Here is a 21,026-nt window from a genome sequence, read left to right on the forward strand (position 1 = left end):
TTAAATACAACACTTTTTTCGCAAAATATATGCGAATTCACTTCCTTAAAATGTTTTTTTTTTTTTTTTAATGTTGCATAGACTGCTTTTACTTATGCAAACGTGCTCTCATGCTATGTTCATGCATTGCGTGCAGAAAAATATGGGTTTAACCCATCGAAATAGTTTTTCATACAACATTTCTTGCAAATTGAATAATGCAATAGTCATCAAAATCATCATCTAGGTGTGTACATACGTATTTTCATTTCCAACTAACTTTTAGTATATTAAGGGTCGCTACAGACTAACTGCAACTTCTATGGGGACTGCTAGTCCCCATGGACTACCACTTGTTTGGAGAATGCACGCCGCCATACGCCAATGGCGCGCAATCGCAAGTTGCATTTAGTTTGCAGTCCTTCAGTACCAGTTAGGTTGAAACTTTAAAGATGTAACCAACTTTGTGTCAATCTAAATGTTGGAAAAAAGTGTCGTGTGTGAATGAGTGAAAAGATGAAGGTGTGCGTGTGTGCAAGCGAAATGTGTAAAATGTGTTACTTACTGCTAGCTGTGTGTGTGTGTGTAGTTGTGGGTAGGTATACCAAACACGGAGCCGTTTATGTATACATAATTTTTTGGTATGTAGATTTGTGATGGTAAAACTTGAAAGGTGTGTGATTTGTTCTCGTTTGGCTATACTGGTTAGGAAGTTAACCAGTTAATTACTTACATGAGTCATCGTCGAATAAATCGTTCGGTGCTGCTTGCGCACTCAGGATCTGTGGACGACAGGGAATATATCTAATAGAGATTTATTTATGTATTTATTAATAGGGGATTTCATGTATTAAGATGGGCGTACTGTGTCGAATATAAATATTCGGCCAAACATTCGGTTAAACTCTTGCCGAATATCGGTTTCACCATATTTTGTAAACTGATGTTGAGATTAAAAGTTTTGAATGATTGTTAATGGATACCCAAATATCCATGGTTTCCTAATGTTTCGATTAGCTCAATTTAATCCCGATATCACCATGGCTATGTCATAGTGAACAAATTAAAATAAATGGTGAATTTAACACGTGTCACGTTTGTGTATATTATAGGTATATATCGTTGTCTGAGTACCCACAACACAAGCCTTCTAAAAGCTTATCGTGGGACTGAGTCTGACTCTACCAGACCAGAAACATTGAAAATTGTACCCTATAAGAGTTATTAAAAAAACTATAAGAGTAGGTACCTATTAGGTAGTAGATACTGAACATAAGGCTATATTACTTTTAACTTTCTGAGAAGTAGAAACGCTTGTAATCGATGCCACTAGCCTTAGAATAAATTTAAAAGTGGAAAATAACTGCCTTGAGCGCGACTTGAACTCGAGCCGTGACTTCAAGTCTCACCCAAGGCAGTAATTTTTCACTTTTGAATTTATTGCAAGGTTATATTTATTTAGAATAAGTTTTTTTGCAAACATATATTTAATTTTTGGAACAAGCTTTTATCGCCGACTGTACCTTTCTTTCAACAGTCATCTCCTGCTTTCCGAGGCGTTTCTAAAAACCCCTTATTCGATGGGGATACGACGTTTCATAATAGAGTTCCTATGACCACCTTTCTGCTCCATCATCAGATCAGCTCCATGATACCATAATATTGCATTGTCACGTGGTGTACATATATGTGTGCAAAATTTCAGATCAATCAGAAATCGGGAAGTGGGTCAAATTTAGCTTCTACGTTTTGACCCAAACTAACATACTAAACAAGGCAAGTTAAATAAAAGCTTGTAAAAACCAAAAAGAATAGAAAAGAATGACTTACACTGAGAGCACACACCAAGAGTCCCACAGAAAGCCAGTGCATCTCGAGTCTTTAAATCTTCTTGACTATAAGACTGAAACCAATGTGACTATATTTTCTCCTAGAAAACCTACCGCTTATATACCCCTAACTTGCAATAGGCAAACAATATGCAAAATAATAAATTACATCAAATGTCAACTATATAAACTTCTTTTATGCATGCTTACCCATTAATAATGGGTAAGTAAATAAATGTGTTTGTTTGCATGCGTTCAATGCATATTTGACATTGGAAAGGATAACAGTTTAATGTGTCTTGCCATCAGAGAAGGGCTCTTAGGCTTCACCGTTGCACCATATTTTCACATGGAAAGGTTGACGACCGAAGATTGAGAAGTTTTCATAATTGCGAAAATCCTCATGAAAGGTTCTAGGTTAGGTATTGTTCTTCGCACATTGCCAAGCTTTTAGGCCAATTTTTATGGCATTTGATAAGTTGATAGTAAATGCCAGGCCGGCAACAGACAGTCTTAAAATTCATAATCTGAAAAATCATAATCTTACAAAAATCAGATCGAGTGCACGTAGTTCCATACAATTTCGCGACTGTCCACAGCACTTATTTTTTAAGATTATGAATTTTCAGATTGCTCTGACAGATTGCATACAAGTCCCACAACACAAGCCTTTTTTGAGCTTATCTTGAGACTCGGTCAATTTGTGTAAGAATGTCCTACGTATAATATAATATTATTATTATTATTATTATTTATTATTTATTTATTGGAAAACCAACAGCACATGAAACATGTTAACAGAAACAATAGAAACAAGAGGCCAATTACAGGTTCTCACCGATAGAAATCTTATAGAAATTAACTTCACTAGGTATTAGTAGTAGGTAATATTCATTTATTAATTTTTTTTTTATGGGATAGGAGGCAAACGAGCAGACAGGTCGCCTGATGGTAAGCGATCACCGCCGCCCATGGACACCCGAAACACCAGAGGTGTTGGAGGTGCGTTGCCGGCCTTTAAGATGGGTGTACGCTCTTTCCATTTCTTTAATTTACTAACTTTTGCGCGTTAAATTCGAAAATCGCGGAATGCTCCATACAAACCTCCACCTCCCATTTTAGAGAGATATGGGGGGTTAGAAAGAGACAAAAAGTAGCCTATGTCACTCTCCACCCCTTAATTATCTTTAAAAAAAAACTGCTCTCCGAAACGTTTCTAAAAACCCCTTACTCGATGGAGTACGACGTTTCATGACAGAGATTCTATGACCACCTTTCTGCTCCATCATCAGATCAGCTCCATGATACCACAGAATATACAGTATGTAAACTAACGAAAACCATTTACTGTAACCCGTAAATGTCCAGGTGATACTGAGAAACTTTTACTATGGGACCAACACCCAAAACGCGAAATAAAAATTTACTCTCCCATAGGAAATACTTACTATAAAATAAAACTACCTATGAAACTGTCAGAAGATATTTTCGTGATTTCGGGGTTGATCCCATAGTAAAAGTTTCTCAGTATCACCTGGACATTTACGGGTAAATGGTTTTCGTTAGTTTACATACTATATAATAGTACAAATGATACCATAATATTGCATTGTCAATTTGTCACGTGATTTACATATGCGTGCACAATTTCAGCTCAGTCGGACACCGGGAAGTGGGTCGAATTTAGCTTCTACGTTTTGACGCACACTAACATAGGTACTAACAAGACAAGTTGAATAAAAGCTTGTAAAAATCACGCCGTGAAAGACGGACAAACAAACAGACACGCACACTTTTCCTTTTACAATATTGTATTAGTATGGATTTATTGCAGTTTGAGGGATGTTCCTTCAGTGATGGATAGTCATATAAATCATTATGTTCAAGGGAAATAAATATTTTTACATTTTACAATCCATTGTGACTTGAACAGATTCTTTTCTTCGAGTAAAACAAATAATACAATATTTATTTATTGAGAAAAATATAGGTACACTTCTGTTTTTTTTAACTTAGGTACTACCAACTTATCAGCCTGGCAAAAATATTAGAAAATAATAGGGGTGGTACTGTGCACCGTCTATGTATGTACCGACCTAAACTGTTTTAAATGTGTCAACTATTGAGTCACTTTTGCATGAGAACAGTAAGTCCCCCTTATTCATAAACGTACTCTAAAGTTATCAAGCCGATAAAGTTTGTTTGTCCCTTTCCGACGTATTGGTGTGATAGAAACTTTATCGGCTTGATAACTTTAGGGACCGGCCACATCTAAGAGACGAATGTCCTGAGGTGCGGAACGGACGTCCGCGCCACGCCGCCTGAATGTAATTCAAAAAACGTCTCCTCAGTACATTTTGTATAGGAAGGACGTAAGACGCGCCCCAGGCGGCGTGGCGCGCGCCGCGTCTCCTCAGTACAAAATGTACTGAGGAGACGTTTTTTGAATTACATTCAGGCGGCGTGGCGCGAACGTCCGTTGCGCGCCCCGAGACACGCGACGCTTAAGTGGGAACGCTGTCTTAGAGTACGTTTTTGAATTAGGCACTGGTCCCACCGCAAGCTAGTAAGCTATGACCTATCGGCTATAGCTAGTAAGCTATGATATATCGGCGGTGTGCCAGGGGGTAAGTGTTGTTATGATACAGAGCGTCGCCATAAGGGTTCCTTTTGTACCTTTTTGGTACGGAACCCTAAAAATAGTTCCATTTGTTGTCAAGCGGTACAATTGCCTTTACTCATATAGTCTGGCAAAAAAGAGGGGAAATTAAGAAGTGGCAACATTGTAGTGTCATCCCGTCATCCCTTTCAAATCAATATGTGTGAGAAAACGGGACGACTGTAGGTACCTACAGCTAGAAGATGTTGCTGTCAACTTTAACCTGTCTGCTCTGAAATGACGGGGACAGCGCCGTTCTTGAAACGTCGGAGTTAGTTTATAAGAATAATAGTTGTAATACGCGCTGTAGTCCCTTATTTTTTTTAATCATATATTTGTCGAGGCTTTGGATACTCTGGGTGAACATGTCAGCCTCATGGGTGCTTACAAATCTCTCTACTGAAGGGAGAGATCTATAAAGTGGTATACACTGATTGCCTTGTCTGACATTGGCTCTGCCAACCAGCAAATTGATCTGTCCATTGTGCATGGAGCCCGAGCCATCAAAAATTCTATTCTTCAAGTCCGAATTCCGGACACAGTCCAACAACACGTGAGACAGGTCATCAGTCTTCTGGCAGTCTAAACACAGTGGGGATGGCTTAACACCCATCATAACACAGTCCCTTAATAAAGTACTTCTAGCCCCTTAATAAATTACATTAGATTCATTAAATTGAAATAGATATCATACACGAAAGAAAAAACGGCAAGGCCCACTGGTGGACGAGCGGGAATCGAACCCGGGTCTTCAGCTTACACGACTAACGTCTTTACCACTAGACCGCAAGACTTTAGCCGCGTAAGCTACGACCCGGGTTCGATTCCCGGCTCAGCCACCAGTGGTTGGGCATCTCCCGTGCACAAGATGCGAGGCACTACGCAGTGGTGTACTTAGGGTCCCGTACTTTTGCGGTTGGACAAGCGCATGTGGCCCTGAGTAGAGTAAAATCACTTAGTGCTCTCCAGATAGAAGCTAAGATTGTTCTAAGCTGACAGGTAAAACACCATGCAATACAGACACACTGGCGGAGATGGAGAGAATCTTCAGCTTACACGGCTAACGTCTTTACCACTAGACCGCAAGACTTTAGCCGCGTAAGCTACGACCCGGGTTCGATTCCCGGCTCAGCCACCAGTGGTTGGGCATCTCCCGTGCACAAGATGCGAGGCACTACGCAGTGGTGTACTTAGGGTCCCGTACTTTTGCGGTTGGACAAGCGCATGTGGCCCTGAGTAGAGTAAAATCACTTAGTGCTCTCCAGATAGAAGCTAAGATTGTTCTAAGCTGACAGGTAAAACACCATGCAATACAGACACACTGGCGGAGATGGAGAGAATCTTCAGCTTACACGGCTAACGTCTTTACCACTAGACCGCAAGACTTTAGCCGCGTAAGCTACGACCCGGGTTCGATTCCCGGCTCAGCCACCAGTGGTTGGGCATCTCCCGTGCACAAGATGCGAGGCACTACGCAGTGGTGTACTTAGGGTCCCGTACTTTTGCGGTTGGACAAGCGCATGTGGCCCTGAGTAGAGTAAAATCACTTAGTGCTCTCCAGATAGAAGCTAAGATTGTTCTAAGCTGACAGGTAAAACACCATGCAATACAGACACACTGGCGGAGATGGAGAGAATCTTCAGCTTACACGGCTAACGTCTTTACCACTAGACCGCAAGACTTTAGCCGCGTAAGCTACGACCCGGGTTCGATTCCCGGCTCAGCCACCAGTGGTTGGGCATCTACCGTGCACAAGATGCAAGGCACTACGCAGTGGTGTACTTAGGGTCCCGTACTTTTGCGGTTGGACAAGCGCATGTGGCCCTGAGTAGAGTAAAATCACTTAGTGCTCTCCAGATAGAAGCTAAGATTCGGCCACCAGTGGCCTTGCCGTTTTTTCTTTCGTGTATGATATCTATTTCAATTTATAATTTATATATAGTAGTGTGACTACTTGAAGAAAGAACAAATCAAAAAATATTCAATAAAATAATTTGATTTGTTCACTAGTTGTACATTAGATTCCTTTTTCTCCGGTGCATAATATGGACCAGCACTCACCAGAAACGACTCGAAGCGGGGGTTTCCAAGACGAAGTCGAAGTTAGCTAGGTTTTGTAGAGTTAGAAGGCTTGGCTGTAGGTACATGAGATCTGATAAGTCTGATAGTCCGGTATCGTCTTGATTACATTTTACATGTCGATCCTCTGGTTCTCTGCCGGATAACCTCATTTCTGATTCGATCCCGCAGAGAGACGCCGAGCATAGCCCCTTCCATAGCCTGCTGAGCGACCTTGAACTTGTGAACCAGCCGTACCGTTAGTGTCCACGTCTCGGCTCCGTACACGTAATCTGTGTATATTCAATCATTTTTTTTCCTAAATCGGTACTTTGTTATGAGGGAGATATCGAATGCCCAACATTAAAAAAACATACTGACGAATTGGTAACATTAGTACTACCAAAGACATATATAACTCCGTATAGACAGATAAAGTCTAGGAAAAAACCGGCCAAGAGCGTGTCGGGCCACGCTCAGTGTAGGGTTCCGTAGTTTTCCGTATTTTTCCCAAAAACTACTGACCCTATCAAGTTCAAAACAATTTTCCTAGAAAGTCTTTATAAAGTTCTACTTTTGTGATTTTTTTCATATTTTTTAAACATATGGTTCAAAAGTTAGAGGGGGGGGGACACTTTTTTTTCCTTTAGGAGCGATTATTTCCGAAAATATTAATATTATCAAAAAACGATTTTAGTAGACCCTTATTCATTTTTAAATACCTATCCAACAATATATCACACGCTGGGGTTGGAATGAAAAAAAAAATCAGTCCCCACTTTACATGTAGGGGGGGTACCCTAACAAAACATTTTTTTCCACTTTTTATTTTACCACTTTGTCGGCGTGATTGATATACATATTGGTACCAAATTTCAGCTTTCTAGTGCTAACGGTTACTAAGATTATCCGCGGAACGACGGACGGACGGACGGACGGACAGACAGACATGGCGAAACTATAAGGGTTCCTAGTTGACTACGGAACCCTAAAAACGTACCTCAGTACCATACAGAAGAAGGTACGGTGACCTAGATGGCATTACACCTTTGGGGTACGCTCAGCTAGATGGCGCTAATATTAATATTTGACATTTTAAAACATATCAAGCTAAGAATATGGGCCAAATTGTCAAAACTGAGGTTCAAAAGTTTTAAGCCTGTGTCAAGAGATGGCAGTCTATGCACTGTGATTACACATTTTACTTCGACAGTAACTCTCTGTAATACTCGATCCTCTTTGGTACTACTTTTGAGATACGGAAGTGGGTTAAAACATCACTAAGAGTTTTGAATGATTAACGGTTATTTTTAACCGACTTCAAAAAAAGGAGGAGGTTCTCAATTCGACTGAATGTTTTTTTTTTGTATGTATGTTACTCGATATCTCCGAGATTCGTGAACCGATTTTCAATTTTTTTTTTAATCGAACGGGTATAACCTCGAGATGGTCCCATTGGCACCAAGTCGGGGTCTGATGATGGGATCTTGGAGAAATCGAGGGAACTCTTCAAATGTTATAGGCACATGTAATGTTTTTAGTGTATTTTTCAAAGGTACACCTGTATTTTCGCCTGACGGTAATAATTTTATGTGGCTGAGCTGATGATGGAAGGTCAACTCCTCAATGGTTAGGAGTTAAAGCATAATTCTTTCACTACTGTATGCATATTCGGACTGATACTTATAATATTAGTAGGAACCACTAAAAATCAACAAATAAATTAACTTTTTAACAAAAAATAAAACCGCCTTAGAAACTAAAAAGCAAAAAATAATAAACCTTTGAATTCAGATTATGCTTTATCGGATTGCAATAATCTAAACATCCAAATTAAAAACAAATCAATTATTTTTGGAGTCGGGGCCAGCCCAGCCTGAGTATGATTGGGTGGGGCAAACATGCTAAGCAAGGCGAGGAACAGGGCTGGTACCGACTCCAAAAATAATTGATTTGTTTTTAATTTGGATGTTTAGATTATTGCAATCCGATAAAGCATAATCTGAATTCAAAGGTTTATTATTTTTTGCTTTTTAGTTTCTCCGTGTTTTCTACCGCGCTTATTTTTGAAGGCGGTTTTATTTTTTGTTAAAAAGTTAATCATTAGACTTATATTGGCCGGGATATAGACCGTGATTACCTTTTTAGTTTTCCGTGATCATGATGCATGCAACCGCGTCGAGAAATATCGGGACCTCGACAAAAATCGAAAAGGACCCCACGGTCTATCTACCGGTCAATATACTTAAGTCTTTTTTTTTATGGGATAGGAGGCAAACGAGCAGACAGGTCGTCTGATGGTAAGCGATCACTGCCGCCCATGGACACCCGAAACACCAGAAGTGTTGAAGGCGCGTTGCAGGCCTTTAAGATGTTTGTACGCTCTGTTCTTGAAGGTTTGAATGTCGTATCGTTCTGGAAATACCGCAGGCGACAATACGCGAGACTAAAAACTAATTAGTACGTCAGTTAGATTATCAAAGAATTTTAGACACGTATTTTTTTCTTTTTTCTCGTAAACGAAAAATGACGACGGTACAGTGCGTTGAAGTTTCGCGTGACGTCACTCCTAGGTACAATTTTTACTTAGATTAGAAGTGTCGTCACAAGCCCCCACTCCGGAACTTTGATGCTCTATATCTTTGTATTTTTTCATTCATTAGAAGATGCGAAAAATATGTGTTCAGTATTATTGGACGATCTAACTGACGGACTAAACAGAATCCCATTTTTTTATGTAGTCGTCATCCCTATTCATTCCACAGTTTAGCTGTGCGGGGCAGGAAGTTTCTGGAGAAACGCACAGTTGAGGACTGCCAGCCATCTAAATGTGTGGATTAAGTCTAATAAAACATCATTTCCTCTTTTAAAACAGGATATTGAAACCTTGGTTTAGGCTAGGTCAATATATATAAATAAAAAAATCGAATGATGTTCGTTAGTCACGCTAAAACTCGAGAACGGCTGAACTGATTTGGCTAATTTAAAAATCGAAGTAAAAGCAAATGTTAAAGAAACAAATAAATCGTTTACTTTATTTTTTACATTGCTCAGTGTAAAATATATATTAAGTGCTACAAATATAAAAAAAAAATAGTTTTTGTCGATATCGTAGGTATAAAAATGGATTATTTTAGTCGCTTAATTATTTAAACATGGACTCCGATCATGCGCCTCACGTTCCATGGCATATCTTCAACGTCGTCGTAGCACACGCAGACCTTTCCGCGGCCTGGCCTGCCTGGGCATCCTGGCCTGCCCGGCTTGCCTGGTTGTCCTGGCTGGCTAGGTTGTTGTGGCTGTTGTGGATGTTGTGGTTGCTGTGGCTGTTGTGGTTGCTGCGGCTGTTGTGGTTGCTGCGGCTGTTGTGGTTGTTGCGGCTGTTGTGGATTCTGTGGTTGCTGCGGCTGTTGTGGATTCTGTGGTTGCTGCGGCTGTTGTGGATTCTGTGGTTTCTGCGGCTGTTGTGGCTGTTGTGGTTGCTGCGGCTGTTGTGGATTCTGTGGTTGCTGCGGCTGTTGTGGCTGTTGTGGTTGCTGCGGCTGTTGTGGATTCTGTGGTTGCTGCGGCTGTTGTGGATGTTGTGGTTGCTGTGGCTGTTGTGGATGTTGTGGTTGCTGTGGCTGTTGTGGTTGCTGCGGCTGTTGTGGTTGCTGCGGCTGTTGTGGTTGTTGCGGCTGTTGTGGATTCTGTGGTTGCTGCGGCTGTTGTGGATTCTGTGGTTGCTGCGGCTGTTGTGGATTCTGTGGTTTCTGCGGCTGTTGTGGCTGTTGTGGTTGCTGCGGCTGTTGTGGATTCTGTGGTTGCTGCGGCTGTTGTGGCTGTTGTGGTTGCTGCGGCTGTTGTGGATTCTGTGGTTGCTGCGGCTGTTGTGGATGTTGTGGTTGCTGTGGCTGTTGTGGATGTTGTGGTTGCTGTGGCTGTTGTGGTTGCTGCGGCTGTTGTGGTTGCTGCGGCTGTTGTGGTTGTTGCGGCTGTTGTGGATTCTGTGGTTGCTGCGGCTGTTGTGGCTGTTGTGGTTGTTGCGGCTGTTGTGGATGTTGTGGTTGCTGTGGCTGTTGTGGTTGCTGCGGCTGTTGTGGTTGCTGCGGCTGTTGTGGTTGTTGCGGCTGTTGTGGATTCTGTGGTTGCTGCGGCTGTTGTGGATTCTGTGGTTGCTGCGGCTGTTGTGGATTCTGTGGTTTCTGCGGCTGTTGTGGCTGTTGTGGTTGCTGCGGCTGTTGTGGATTCTGTGGTTGCTGCGGCTGTTGTGGCTGTTGTGGTTGCTGCGGCTGTTGTGGATTCTGTGGTTGCTGCGGCTGTTGTGGATGTTGTGGTTGCTGTGGCTGTTGTGGATGTTGTGGTTGCTGTGGCTGTTGTGGTTGCTGCGGCTGTTGTGGTTGCTGCGGCTGTTGTGGTTGTTGCGGCTGTTGTGGATTCTGTGGTTGCTGCGGCTGTTGTGGCTGTTGTGGTTGTTGCGGCTGTTGTGGATTCTGTGGTTGCTGCGGCTGTTGTGGATTCTGTGGTTTCTGCGGCTGTTGTGGCTGTTGTGGTTGCTGCGGCTGTTGTGGATTCTGTGGTTGCTGCGGCTGTTGTGGCTGTTGTGGTTGCTGCGGCTGTTGTGGATTCTGTGGTTGCTGCGGCTGTTGTGGATGTTGTGGTTGCTGTGGCTGTTGTGGATGTTGTGGTTGCTGTGGCTGTTGTGGTTGCTGCGGCTGTTGTGGCTGTTGTGGTTGCTGCGGCTGTTGTGGATTCTGTGGTTGCTGCGGCTGTTGTGGATGTTGTGGTTGCTGTGGCTGTTGTGGATGTTGTGGTTGCTGTGGCTGTTGTGGTTGCTGCGGCTGTTGTGGTTGCTGCGGCTGTTGTGGTTGTTGCGGCTGTTGTGGATTCTGTGGTTGCTGCGGCTGTTGTGGATTCTGTGGTTGCTGCGGCTGTTGTGGATTCTGTGGTTTCTGCGGCTGTTGTGGCTGTTGTGGTTGCTGCGGCTGTTGTGGATTCTGTGGTTGCTGCGGCTGTTGTGGCTGTTGTGGTTGCTGCGGCTGTTGTGGATTCTGTGGTTGCTGCGGCTGTTGTGGATGTTGTGGTTGCTGTGGCTGTTGTGGATGTTGTGGTTGCTGTGGCTGTTGTGGTTGCTGCGGCTGTTGTGGTTGCTGCGGCTGTTGTGGTTGTTGCGGCTGTTGTGGATTCTGTGGTTGCTGCGGCTGTTGTGGCTGTTGTGGTTGTTGCGGCTGTTGTGGATTCTGTGGTTGCTGCGGCTGTTGTGGATTCTGTGGTTTCTGCGGCTGTTGTGGCTGTTGTGGTTGCTGCGGCTGTTGTGGATTCTGTGGTTGCTGCGGCTGTTGTGGCTGTTGTGGTTGCTGCGGCTGTTGTGGATTCTGTGGTTGCTGCGGCTGTTGTGGATGTTGTGGTTGCTGTGGCTGTTGTGGATGTTGTGGTTGCTGTGGCTGTTGTGGTTGCTGCGGCTGTTGTGGTTGCTGCGGCTGTTGTGGATTCTGTGGTTTCTGCGGCTGTTGTGGCTGTTGTGGTTGCTGCGGCTGTTGTGGATTCTGTGGTTGCTGCGGCTGTTGTGGCTGTTGTGGTTGCTGCGGCTGTTGTGGATTCTGTGGTTGCTGCGGCTGTTGTGGATGTTGTGGTTGCTGTGGCTGTTGTGGATGTTGTGGTTGCTGTGGCTGTTGTGGTTGCTGCGGCTGTTGTGGTTGCTGCGGCTGTTGTGGTTGCTGCGGCTGTTGTGGATTCTGTGGTTGCTGCGGCTGTTGTGGATGTTGTGGTTGCTGTGGCTGTTGTGGATGTTGTGGTTGCTGTGGCTGTTGTGGTTGCTGCGGCTGTTGTGGTTGCTGCGGCTGTTGTGGTTGTTGCGGCTGTTGTGGATTCTGTGGTTGCTGCGGCTGTTGTGGATTCTGTGGTTGCTGCGGCTGTTGTGGATGTTGTGGCTGTTGTGGTTGATGTGGCTGTTGTGGTTGCTGTGGCTGTTGTGGTTGCTGTGGCTGTTGTGGTTGCTGCGGCTGCCCAGGCTGTCCCGGTTGCCCAGGTTTTCCTGGTTGTCCTGGCTGACCAGGTTTTACTGGCTTGCCTGGTTTGTGTGGCTTTTCTCCATGGTGTCCACCGTGATGTCCATGATGTCCTAATAAAATATAATTAAATAAAATTAATATTATAGGACAGCGGTTCTCAAACTTATTTTCCCATGGAACCCTTTTAGAAAGTAAAACATCTGACGGAACCCTTAAATTATTTTTCAGTACAGATGGTGTTTTATTACGCACTAGTGCAAGAAGTGGTTCATTATATATCAGGTCGAAACTTCGGATTGCCATCTGTACTGAAAAACGTTGTACGATACACGTACGAAAAGGAAATTCGTAACTCGTGTCGATTTAAAACACTCCCTTCGGTCGTGTTTTAATTTATCGCCACTCGTTTCGAACTTCCTTTTTTACGCACTTGTATCGTAATGTACTATTTCCTCTCACTAGCTCGGAAACACGTGTTTTGTCCTTTAATACCAACGGGTAAAAACGCATTTTATCCACTAGTGGGCAAAGTAATTTGACCTTGAATAAAATCAAATTAACTGCTTTAAAATTGATAAAAGTAGGTGAATCTAGTAATAAAGATGATTTACCACCTGTGGAACTACTGCAAGCACTGATAAACGCATTTTTTGCGTTGTAGTTTCCTCACTACAGTGAGGGGAAAAGTTTTGTGTTACACTTGAGTGCAAATGTATTTTACTACTCGTGTGTTAAAAAACTCGCAAGTTCAGGATTCTATTTATATAACCCCCTTGTATAACAAATAACTATTTTTTTATTGCAATCTTTATTTTAATAAGCAATCATGATGGTAAAATCTAATCACTAGATTCTAATGTGAGGTATTACATGAAATTGTTTTTTTATTTTTTAACAATTGGTGAATATTTGGTTTTATGGAAGAGAATTGAAGTTGCATACCAGGTACCCAAAATTCACACGGAGCCCCCAGAGAGGCTTTGCGGAGCCCTAGGGGTCCGCGGAGCACACTTTGAGAATGGGTGTTATAGGACATTCTTACACAGATTGACTTGAGTCTTGATTTAATTCATATTGACTGATGGTAACAGACCATGATGCAAGCGACTGCGTGGAAATATCAGGAGCTGATCCAGAAACAGAAAACTGGCCAAGAGCGTGTCGGGCCACGTTAAGTGTAGGATTCCGTAGTTTCCCGTATTTTCTTCAAAAACTGTTCAACCTATCAAGTTCAAAATAATTTTCCTGGAAAGTCTTTATAAAGTTCTACTTTTGTAATTTTTTTCAAATTTTTTAAGCTTATGGTTCAAAAGTTAGCCGGGGATTGGGGGGGGGGGAGACACATATATTTTTTACTTTAGGAGCGATTATTTCCGAAAATATAATAAATATCGGCGTGTTTCTACTTCTATACATTCTTATATAAACGTCAAAGCTATATGTATTTATGCCAAGTGTCATGCTTTCGACCACACGACACACCGTACCGTACCTCCATGCCGGGTTACCAACGTGCACTAATCACGTTCTACGTATGGATGCTGATTCGCAACAATTCTTTGTTATTCCATTTTGCAATAAGATGCCAACTCAAAATATTGACGATTAAACTTGACTTTTTATTCCAAAATTCATGTGGGATGGGATGACACATTATTGGTATCACCATCCAATTATATACACGTGTATATCCCGACTCCCGGTTAATATGTTAAAAGAAAACTAACCGTTAATCGTTCATGACCAGAGTCAAAGGGTGGTCAAAGTCGTTTAATGTCATCTAGGTAATGATTCTCGTACTTAAGGAGAAACCTTAGGTGACTTGTATTGGATGGACATATACATAGTTAAATAATTCCCCAAAAGTTAAAAAAAAATCTCTGGCACCATTTTACTTCATTGTATGGCGATGGCGTCAACAAAGCTGTGAGATCTACCAAAAGTCTGTACGGTTGTCAAATTCTCGAATATTGATTAAGGATTTATCTTTTCTTTACCTGGCAGAGGTTTATGTGGATGCGGTCCTGGTTGTCCTGGCTGTCCCGGTTGTCCTGGCTGTCCCGGTTGTCCTGGATGGCCTGGTTGTCCAGGTTGTCCTGGTTGTCCTGGCTGGCCTGGTTGTCCAGGTTGCTGCGGCTGTTGTGGTTGCTGCGGCTGTTGTGGCTGCTGTGGTTGTCCCGGTTGTTGTGGCTGTTCTGGCTGTCCAGGTTGTCCCGGTTGTCCCGATTGCCCTGGCTGGCTTGGTTGTCCCGGTTGTTGTGGCTGTCCTGGCTGTCCCGGTTGTCCAGGTTTTCCTGGTTGTCCTGGCTGACCAGGTTTTACTGGCTTGCCTGGTTTGTGTGGCTTTCCTCCATGGTCTCCACCGTGATGTCCATGATGTCCTTAATGGTACGGGTGGGAAGATTAAATAAAATGTATATTATAGGATATTCTTAGTCTTACACAGATTGACTTGAGTCTCACGGTAAGCTCAAGAAGATTGATTTAATTCATATTGACTGATGGTAACAGACCATGATGCAAGCGACTGCGTGGAAATATCAGGACTGATCCAGAAACAAAAAACCGGCCAAGAGCGTGTCGGGCCACGTTCAGTGTAGGATTCCGTAGTATCCCGTATTTTCTACAAAAACTGTTTATTTATTTATTTATTTATTTAAACTTTATTGCACAGTAAAAAAATGTACAAAAGGCGAACTTAATGCCAGAAGGCATTCTCTACCAGCTAACCTTTGGGCCAAACAGAGATCTATAAGAGCTTAATAGGTGCAGGAAATGTCGCAATGACGAGAAATGGAATACCTACTAAATAACCATAAATGATTATATATATCATACAGCTTACTATTATATATATTAAAAAATATACATACTTAAAATAATATAGATACCTACTTACAAATACACATAAATATACATACGTAACATTATATATACATAAATAAATATATATATCTGCCTTATAATTATTACGACTCTTAGTTATGAGACTTTTCTAAAAGATGTCTGCGCAACTTGATCTTAAACAGAGACTTGGTCTGACTTTGCCTTATGTCAAGAGGAGATCATTCCAAAGACGAATCGCATGCATAGTGAAAGAGTTGGACATGGATCCGGAGCGATAGAGAGGCACTGACAAAATGAGTTTCCGGGAGGAACGAAGCTCACGGCCCGGCTGTGCGGTGACAAACTGAAATTTAGACCGCAGGTACTCCGGTATTGCTGGGTCATTTAGTATACTGTACAGCATACACAGCACTCTGAGGCTCCTGCGGTCCCGTATTCGGAGCCAATTAAGTTTCCGGCGATAGATGGAGATATGATCGTACTTGCGGAGGCCAAAGATAAACCTTATGCAACTATTTAGAAGTCTATCTAACCTGTCTAAGAGTCCTTGTGAAAGATTAGTAAGGCACACATCACTATAATCAACGATTGGAAGCACAAGAGCCTGTATGAGTAGAATTTTAGTGCTCGTCGGCAAGAAATGTTTAAATCTGTATAATGATCTTAATGTATTTGTAACTCTGCGACATACGTCAGAAACTTGTGGCTCCCAGGTCAAGCCCCGATCGATGATCAACCCCAGGTTCCTCACTTGCGATGATAGTGGTATTACGGTACTCTCAAAGAGAATGGGTCTTACATGTGAGAAGTCAGAGAGTAAAACAGAACGCGGAGTCCCGAGAACGATAGCTTGACACTTAGACGGGTTGACATCTATCCCAAAATCTTTCGACCAGGATGCAATGCTAGAAAGGTCGTTATTTAGCCGCGTTATAGCCTCGTCCATATTATCAACCGCCACTTGAGTGTACAGTTGTAAGTCGTCGGCGTACAAGTGATATGAGCAATTTATTAAGGGCGTTATTAAATTAACAAATACAGAAAACAGCAGTGGAGAAAGTATACCGCCCTGAGGAACACCAGCTGCCACCACCTTGATAGGTTGAACACCAACTGTTCAACCTATCAAGTTCAAAATAATTTTCCTGGAAAGTCTTTATAAAGTTCTACTTTTGTAATTTTTTTCAAATTTTTTAAACTTATAGTTTAAAAGTTAGACGGGCCCCACACATTTTTTTTAACTTTAGGAGCGATTATTTTCAAAAATATATACTAAATATCGGCGTGTTTCTACTTCTATATATCGGCGGCCGATCGTAAAATCCGCCAGATCACGAGATTCCTAGGCATATCATGAAACGGCGCCAAATCATGAAATGCCTAAAAGTTGCCCAGCCATATCACGATGTGCCTGATAAACAACAAGGCAGATCGATTAAAGCAACGCATTCGTCGATATTCCTAGCTCTATAGCGGGCACTTCATAGAAAAGTTTATTTCTTGGCCATTGGTGGTGCTGCATCCGTGCAACGTATGCGCGATGGCGCTGATGGCGGCCGTATTTGTTTACCGAGTGAAAAATTATTTTAGCACCGAAAATACCTAGTGTGGTTATTCAAAATAGAATGTGCAATGCAAAAGAAGCTTTTTTATACTCGTCGACTTTAATCTGTCAATTAAGACACCACAGACTAAGTGCTGACTTTTCAGTGTTGGCTATAATATCTCATTACAGTTCACTTTAGTTCATTGAGATGGTTTTATTCAATAACTAGTTTTCGCCCGCGGCTTCGCTCGCGTTAAATCCCAATATTCGGCATGCTCCATCCTTCCACCCCCCATTTTAGGGAAGTGGGGTAGCCTACGTCATTCTTCATCCCTTCAACTATCCCCACTTAAAAAACCACCTCAATCCGTCGCTCCGTTTTGTCGTAAAAGACAGACAAACAAACAGACACACACACTTTCCCATTCCATTAGTATGGATTTAATATGTCTCACGATAGTTTTAACAATAGTTATTTGTTATACAAGGGGGCAAAGTTGTACTTTAACGCCGAGTGTGAAATTGTATTTTAACACACGAGAAGTAAAATACATTTGCACCCGAGTGTAACACAAAACTTTTCCCCTCACTATAGCGAGGAAACTACAACGCAAAAAATGCGTTTATCACTGCTTCCAGTAGTTCCACAGGTGGTAAATCATCTTTATTACTAGATTCACCTACTTTTATCGATTTTAAAGCAGTTAATTTGACTTTATTCGAGGTCAAATTACTTTACCCACTATTGGATAAAATGCGTTTTTACCCGCTGGTATTAAAGGACAAAACACGTGTTTCCGAGCTAGTGAGAGGAAACATTATTGAAAAGGTTAATTTAATATTTGTTCCAATTAGGTATACAAGTCTCGTTTCATTTCATTTGTAAAATACAAAGTATTTAATTAAATATTGTTTTTATTATGGTTTTTAGGGTTCCGTAGTCAACTAGGAACCCTTATAGTTTCGCCATGTCTGTCTGTCCGTCCGTCCGTCCGCGGATAATCTCAGTAACCGTTAGCACTAGAAAGCTGAAATTTGGTACCAATATGTAATTATGGATATTAATCACGCCGACAAAGTGGTAAAATAAAAAGTGGAAAAAAATGTTTTGTTAGGGTACCCCCCCCTACATGTACCTAAAGTGGGGACTGATTATTTTTTTCATTCCAACCCCAACGTGTGATATATTGTTGGATAGGTATTTAAAAATGAATAAGGGTTTACTAAAATCGTTTTTCGATAATATTAATATTTTCGGAAATAATCGCTCTTAAAGAAAAAAAAGTGTGTCCCCCCCTTTAACTTTTGAACCATATGTTTAAAAAATATGAAAAAAATCACAAAAGTAGAACTTTATAAAGACTTTCTAGGAAAATTGTTTTGAACTTGATAGGTTCAGCAGTTTTTGAGAAAAATACGGAAAACTACGGAAACCTACACTAAGCGTGGCCCGACACGCTTTTGGCCGGTTTTTGCATTTTTTACTTCAATTTTGAACCCTACTTAAGAGCGCTATGACAAAAAAAGGCGATATATTGTAAAATGTACAATATTTATCGGCAAAATTGTACACTTTACTCATACTAAAAGACAGTAAAAGTACTTGTTTCAGTTAGAAAATCTAATTAACTGTCGGTTCATTAAAAAACATATGGAAGAAAAAGCTTTTTCAATTAGTAATGATTTTTTTTCTGATGCTCGTTTAGGAAAAACCGCGCGAAGCACAGATTTCGGAGCTCTTATTATGTACAATTTGATAAGCTCACTCTCATAAATGTGGTAAATTTAAATTCCTAGTATCTTGTACTTTAGGCCCATTAAACAATATTTATCATTTAATCCTTTGAAATTGAGAAATTGAAAGTAAAACGAACTCAATTTTGTCTTGAAAATACATCGAAACAAGTGATCATTTCTCCGAAAATCTACATGTTATCGAAGTTATTTTAGTATATAAATAATCTGCACAATGTGCTTAAATTGCTGTTATCCATTTGTTGTTATAATATTTTATCATGATTTTTTGCCAATTTTTTGAAAACTAGCCTTCCTGTCGCTATTTTACCGGCGACGGACGCCTGCGATTTCAGTGCCGCGCCGGAGCTCGAGGAGGTGAGACGTATGTCGCTTCGCTCTCCGAGTTTTCATCGCAAACGTCGAGAATATTTATCGTTGTGTGGGTCGGACGCCTTGTTTATACACGGGCTATCCTCGCATTGTGTGTGTGTAAACAGCGACCAACGAATTTGATCCTAGATCCGTAAATATTTGTTTTTGTAATATTTTGTTATGTTTGAATGTTAAAGTATTACAACGTTATGATGATAAATATGCGAAAATTACAATACGGTCAAGATGATAAGACACATCAAGATGGTACTCGGGATCTGATGATCGAGCCAGAAGGTGGTCACCAGTACCAGTGAACCATGTAAGTAAACGACTTCGTGTTTAGGCTCGTTGGGTTCGTCTCAACAAGACCTTTGACAAGAGGTGGTACTCAGGGTCTGATGATGGAGCCAGATGGTGGTCACCAGTACCAATGAACCATATGACTAAACCACTTCGTATTTAGGCTCAATGGGATCGTCTCAATAAGACCTTTGACAAGAGGTGGTACTCGGGATCTGATGATGGAGCCAGAAGGTGGTCACCAGTACCAGTGAACCATGTAAGTAAACGACTTCGTGTTTAGGCTCGTTGGGTTCGTCTCAACAAGACCTTTGACAAGAGGTGGTACTCAGGGTCTGATGATGGAGACAGATGGTTGTCACCAGTACCAATGAACCATATGACTAAACCACTTTGTGTTTAGCCTTATTGGGTTCATCTCAATAAGACCTTTAACAAGAGGTGGTACTCAGGGCCTGATGATGGGACCAGATGGTGGTCACCAGTACCAATGAACCATGGAACTAAACCACTTCGTATGTAGGCTCATTGAAATCGTCTCAACAAGACCGTCGACAAGAAGTGGTACTCAGGGTCTGATGATGGAGACAGATGGTGGTTACCAGTACCAATGAACCATATGACTAAACCACATCGTCTTTAGGCTCATTGGGATCGTCTCAATAAGACCTTTGACAAGAGGTGGTACTCAGGGTCTGGTGATGGAGCCAGATGGTGGTCACCAGTACCAGTGATCCATGTAACTAAACCATTTAGTAATCAGGCTCATTGGGTTCTTACTTCTTCTTAATAAGACCTTTGACAAGAGGTGGTACTGAGGGTCTGATGTTGGAGCCAAATGGTGGTCACCGGTACCAATAAACCCATGTAACTGAACCACTTCGTTTTTTTATGTTATTCAAATATGCGAGTTGATTTTTGGTGACTCCATCATCAGACCCTGAGTAACACCTTGAAGTAATTAGAATTATATTTGACTTATTTTATTATCATATTAATATATACTTTACTCTAATACTTATCATATAACAAAAGCAAACATTTGGGATGGGATCTACTTAAATATGATCACAGTTTATAATTATTACTTTAAATTTTTAAATAAATTTTAACGTAATTAATATTATTTTGCGCTATATTCTAGTCTTTTCGTACAAAATAATGTTTATTAGAAATCAAAAGTTTATATCGAGATAGTAGATTGTGGTTGTTATCAAAATTCCATAGGAAGGATCAAGATTGTTTTGTCCATTATTGTAGTGCGAGCGAGTGATAAGACGTGCTAGAAAGGGTCGGCATATTGGGCTCGCGCGGCGGGTAAAATACCTAATTTCGCCCGACGCCGAAATGTTATAACGCTCTTAAGTATTGAATGATATGGCGGCGTATCATGATATGCCTAGGAATCACATGATCTGCCTAAATGCCACTAGCGGGTTTTACTTGGTGAAATCACGAAATGGCGGCGTTTCATGATATGCCTAGGAATATCATGATCTGCTTAAACGTCACTGGGCAAATCGTTAAACGGAGAGTTTTGAACGATATGGCGAATGTTACTAAGCCAAATCATGATTTGACGCCGTTTCACGATATGCCTAGGAATCTCGTGATCTGCCGGATTCTTCGTTCGGCCGCCGACATATATATTCTTATATACATATATATTCTTATATTAACGTCAAAGCTATATATTGATTAAGGAT

At 41.5% G+C, this 21,026-nt stretch overlaps 1 protein-coding gene across 1 annotated transcript in view; it reads right to left on the bottom strand.

The window, feature by feature from the left end:
- LOC125239504 (glutenin, high molecular weight subunit DX5-like) overlaps positions 1 to 21,026 on the bottom strand; it is a 47,258-nt gene that overhangs the window by 8,619 nt on the left and 17,613 nt on the right. The window contains exons 11-14 of the mRNA XM_048147118.1: positions 14,759 to 14,896; positions 14,513 to 14,659; positions 12,385 to 12,625; positions 713 to 783 (exon numbers count right to left, since the gene is read on the bottom strand). Of these exons, the coding sequence (XP_048003075.1) occupies positions 713 to 783; positions 12,385 to 12,625; positions 14,513 to 14,659; positions 14,759 to 14,896 (597 nt within the window). The remainder of the gene's footprint in view (positions 1 to 712; positions 784 to 12,384; positions 12,626 to 14,512; positions 14,660 to 14,758; positions 14,897 to 21,026) is intronic.

The sequence above is a fragment of the Leguminivora glycinivorella genome, chromosome 25 (genome assembly GCF_023078275.1).
Source record: "Leguminivora glycinivorella isolate SPB_JAAS2020 chromosome 25, LegGlyc_1.1, whole genome shotgun sequence".
In the NCBI taxonomy this organism is placed as follows: Eukaryota; Metazoa; Arthropoda; class Insecta; order Lepidoptera; family Tortricidae; genus Leguminivora; species Leguminivora glycinivorella.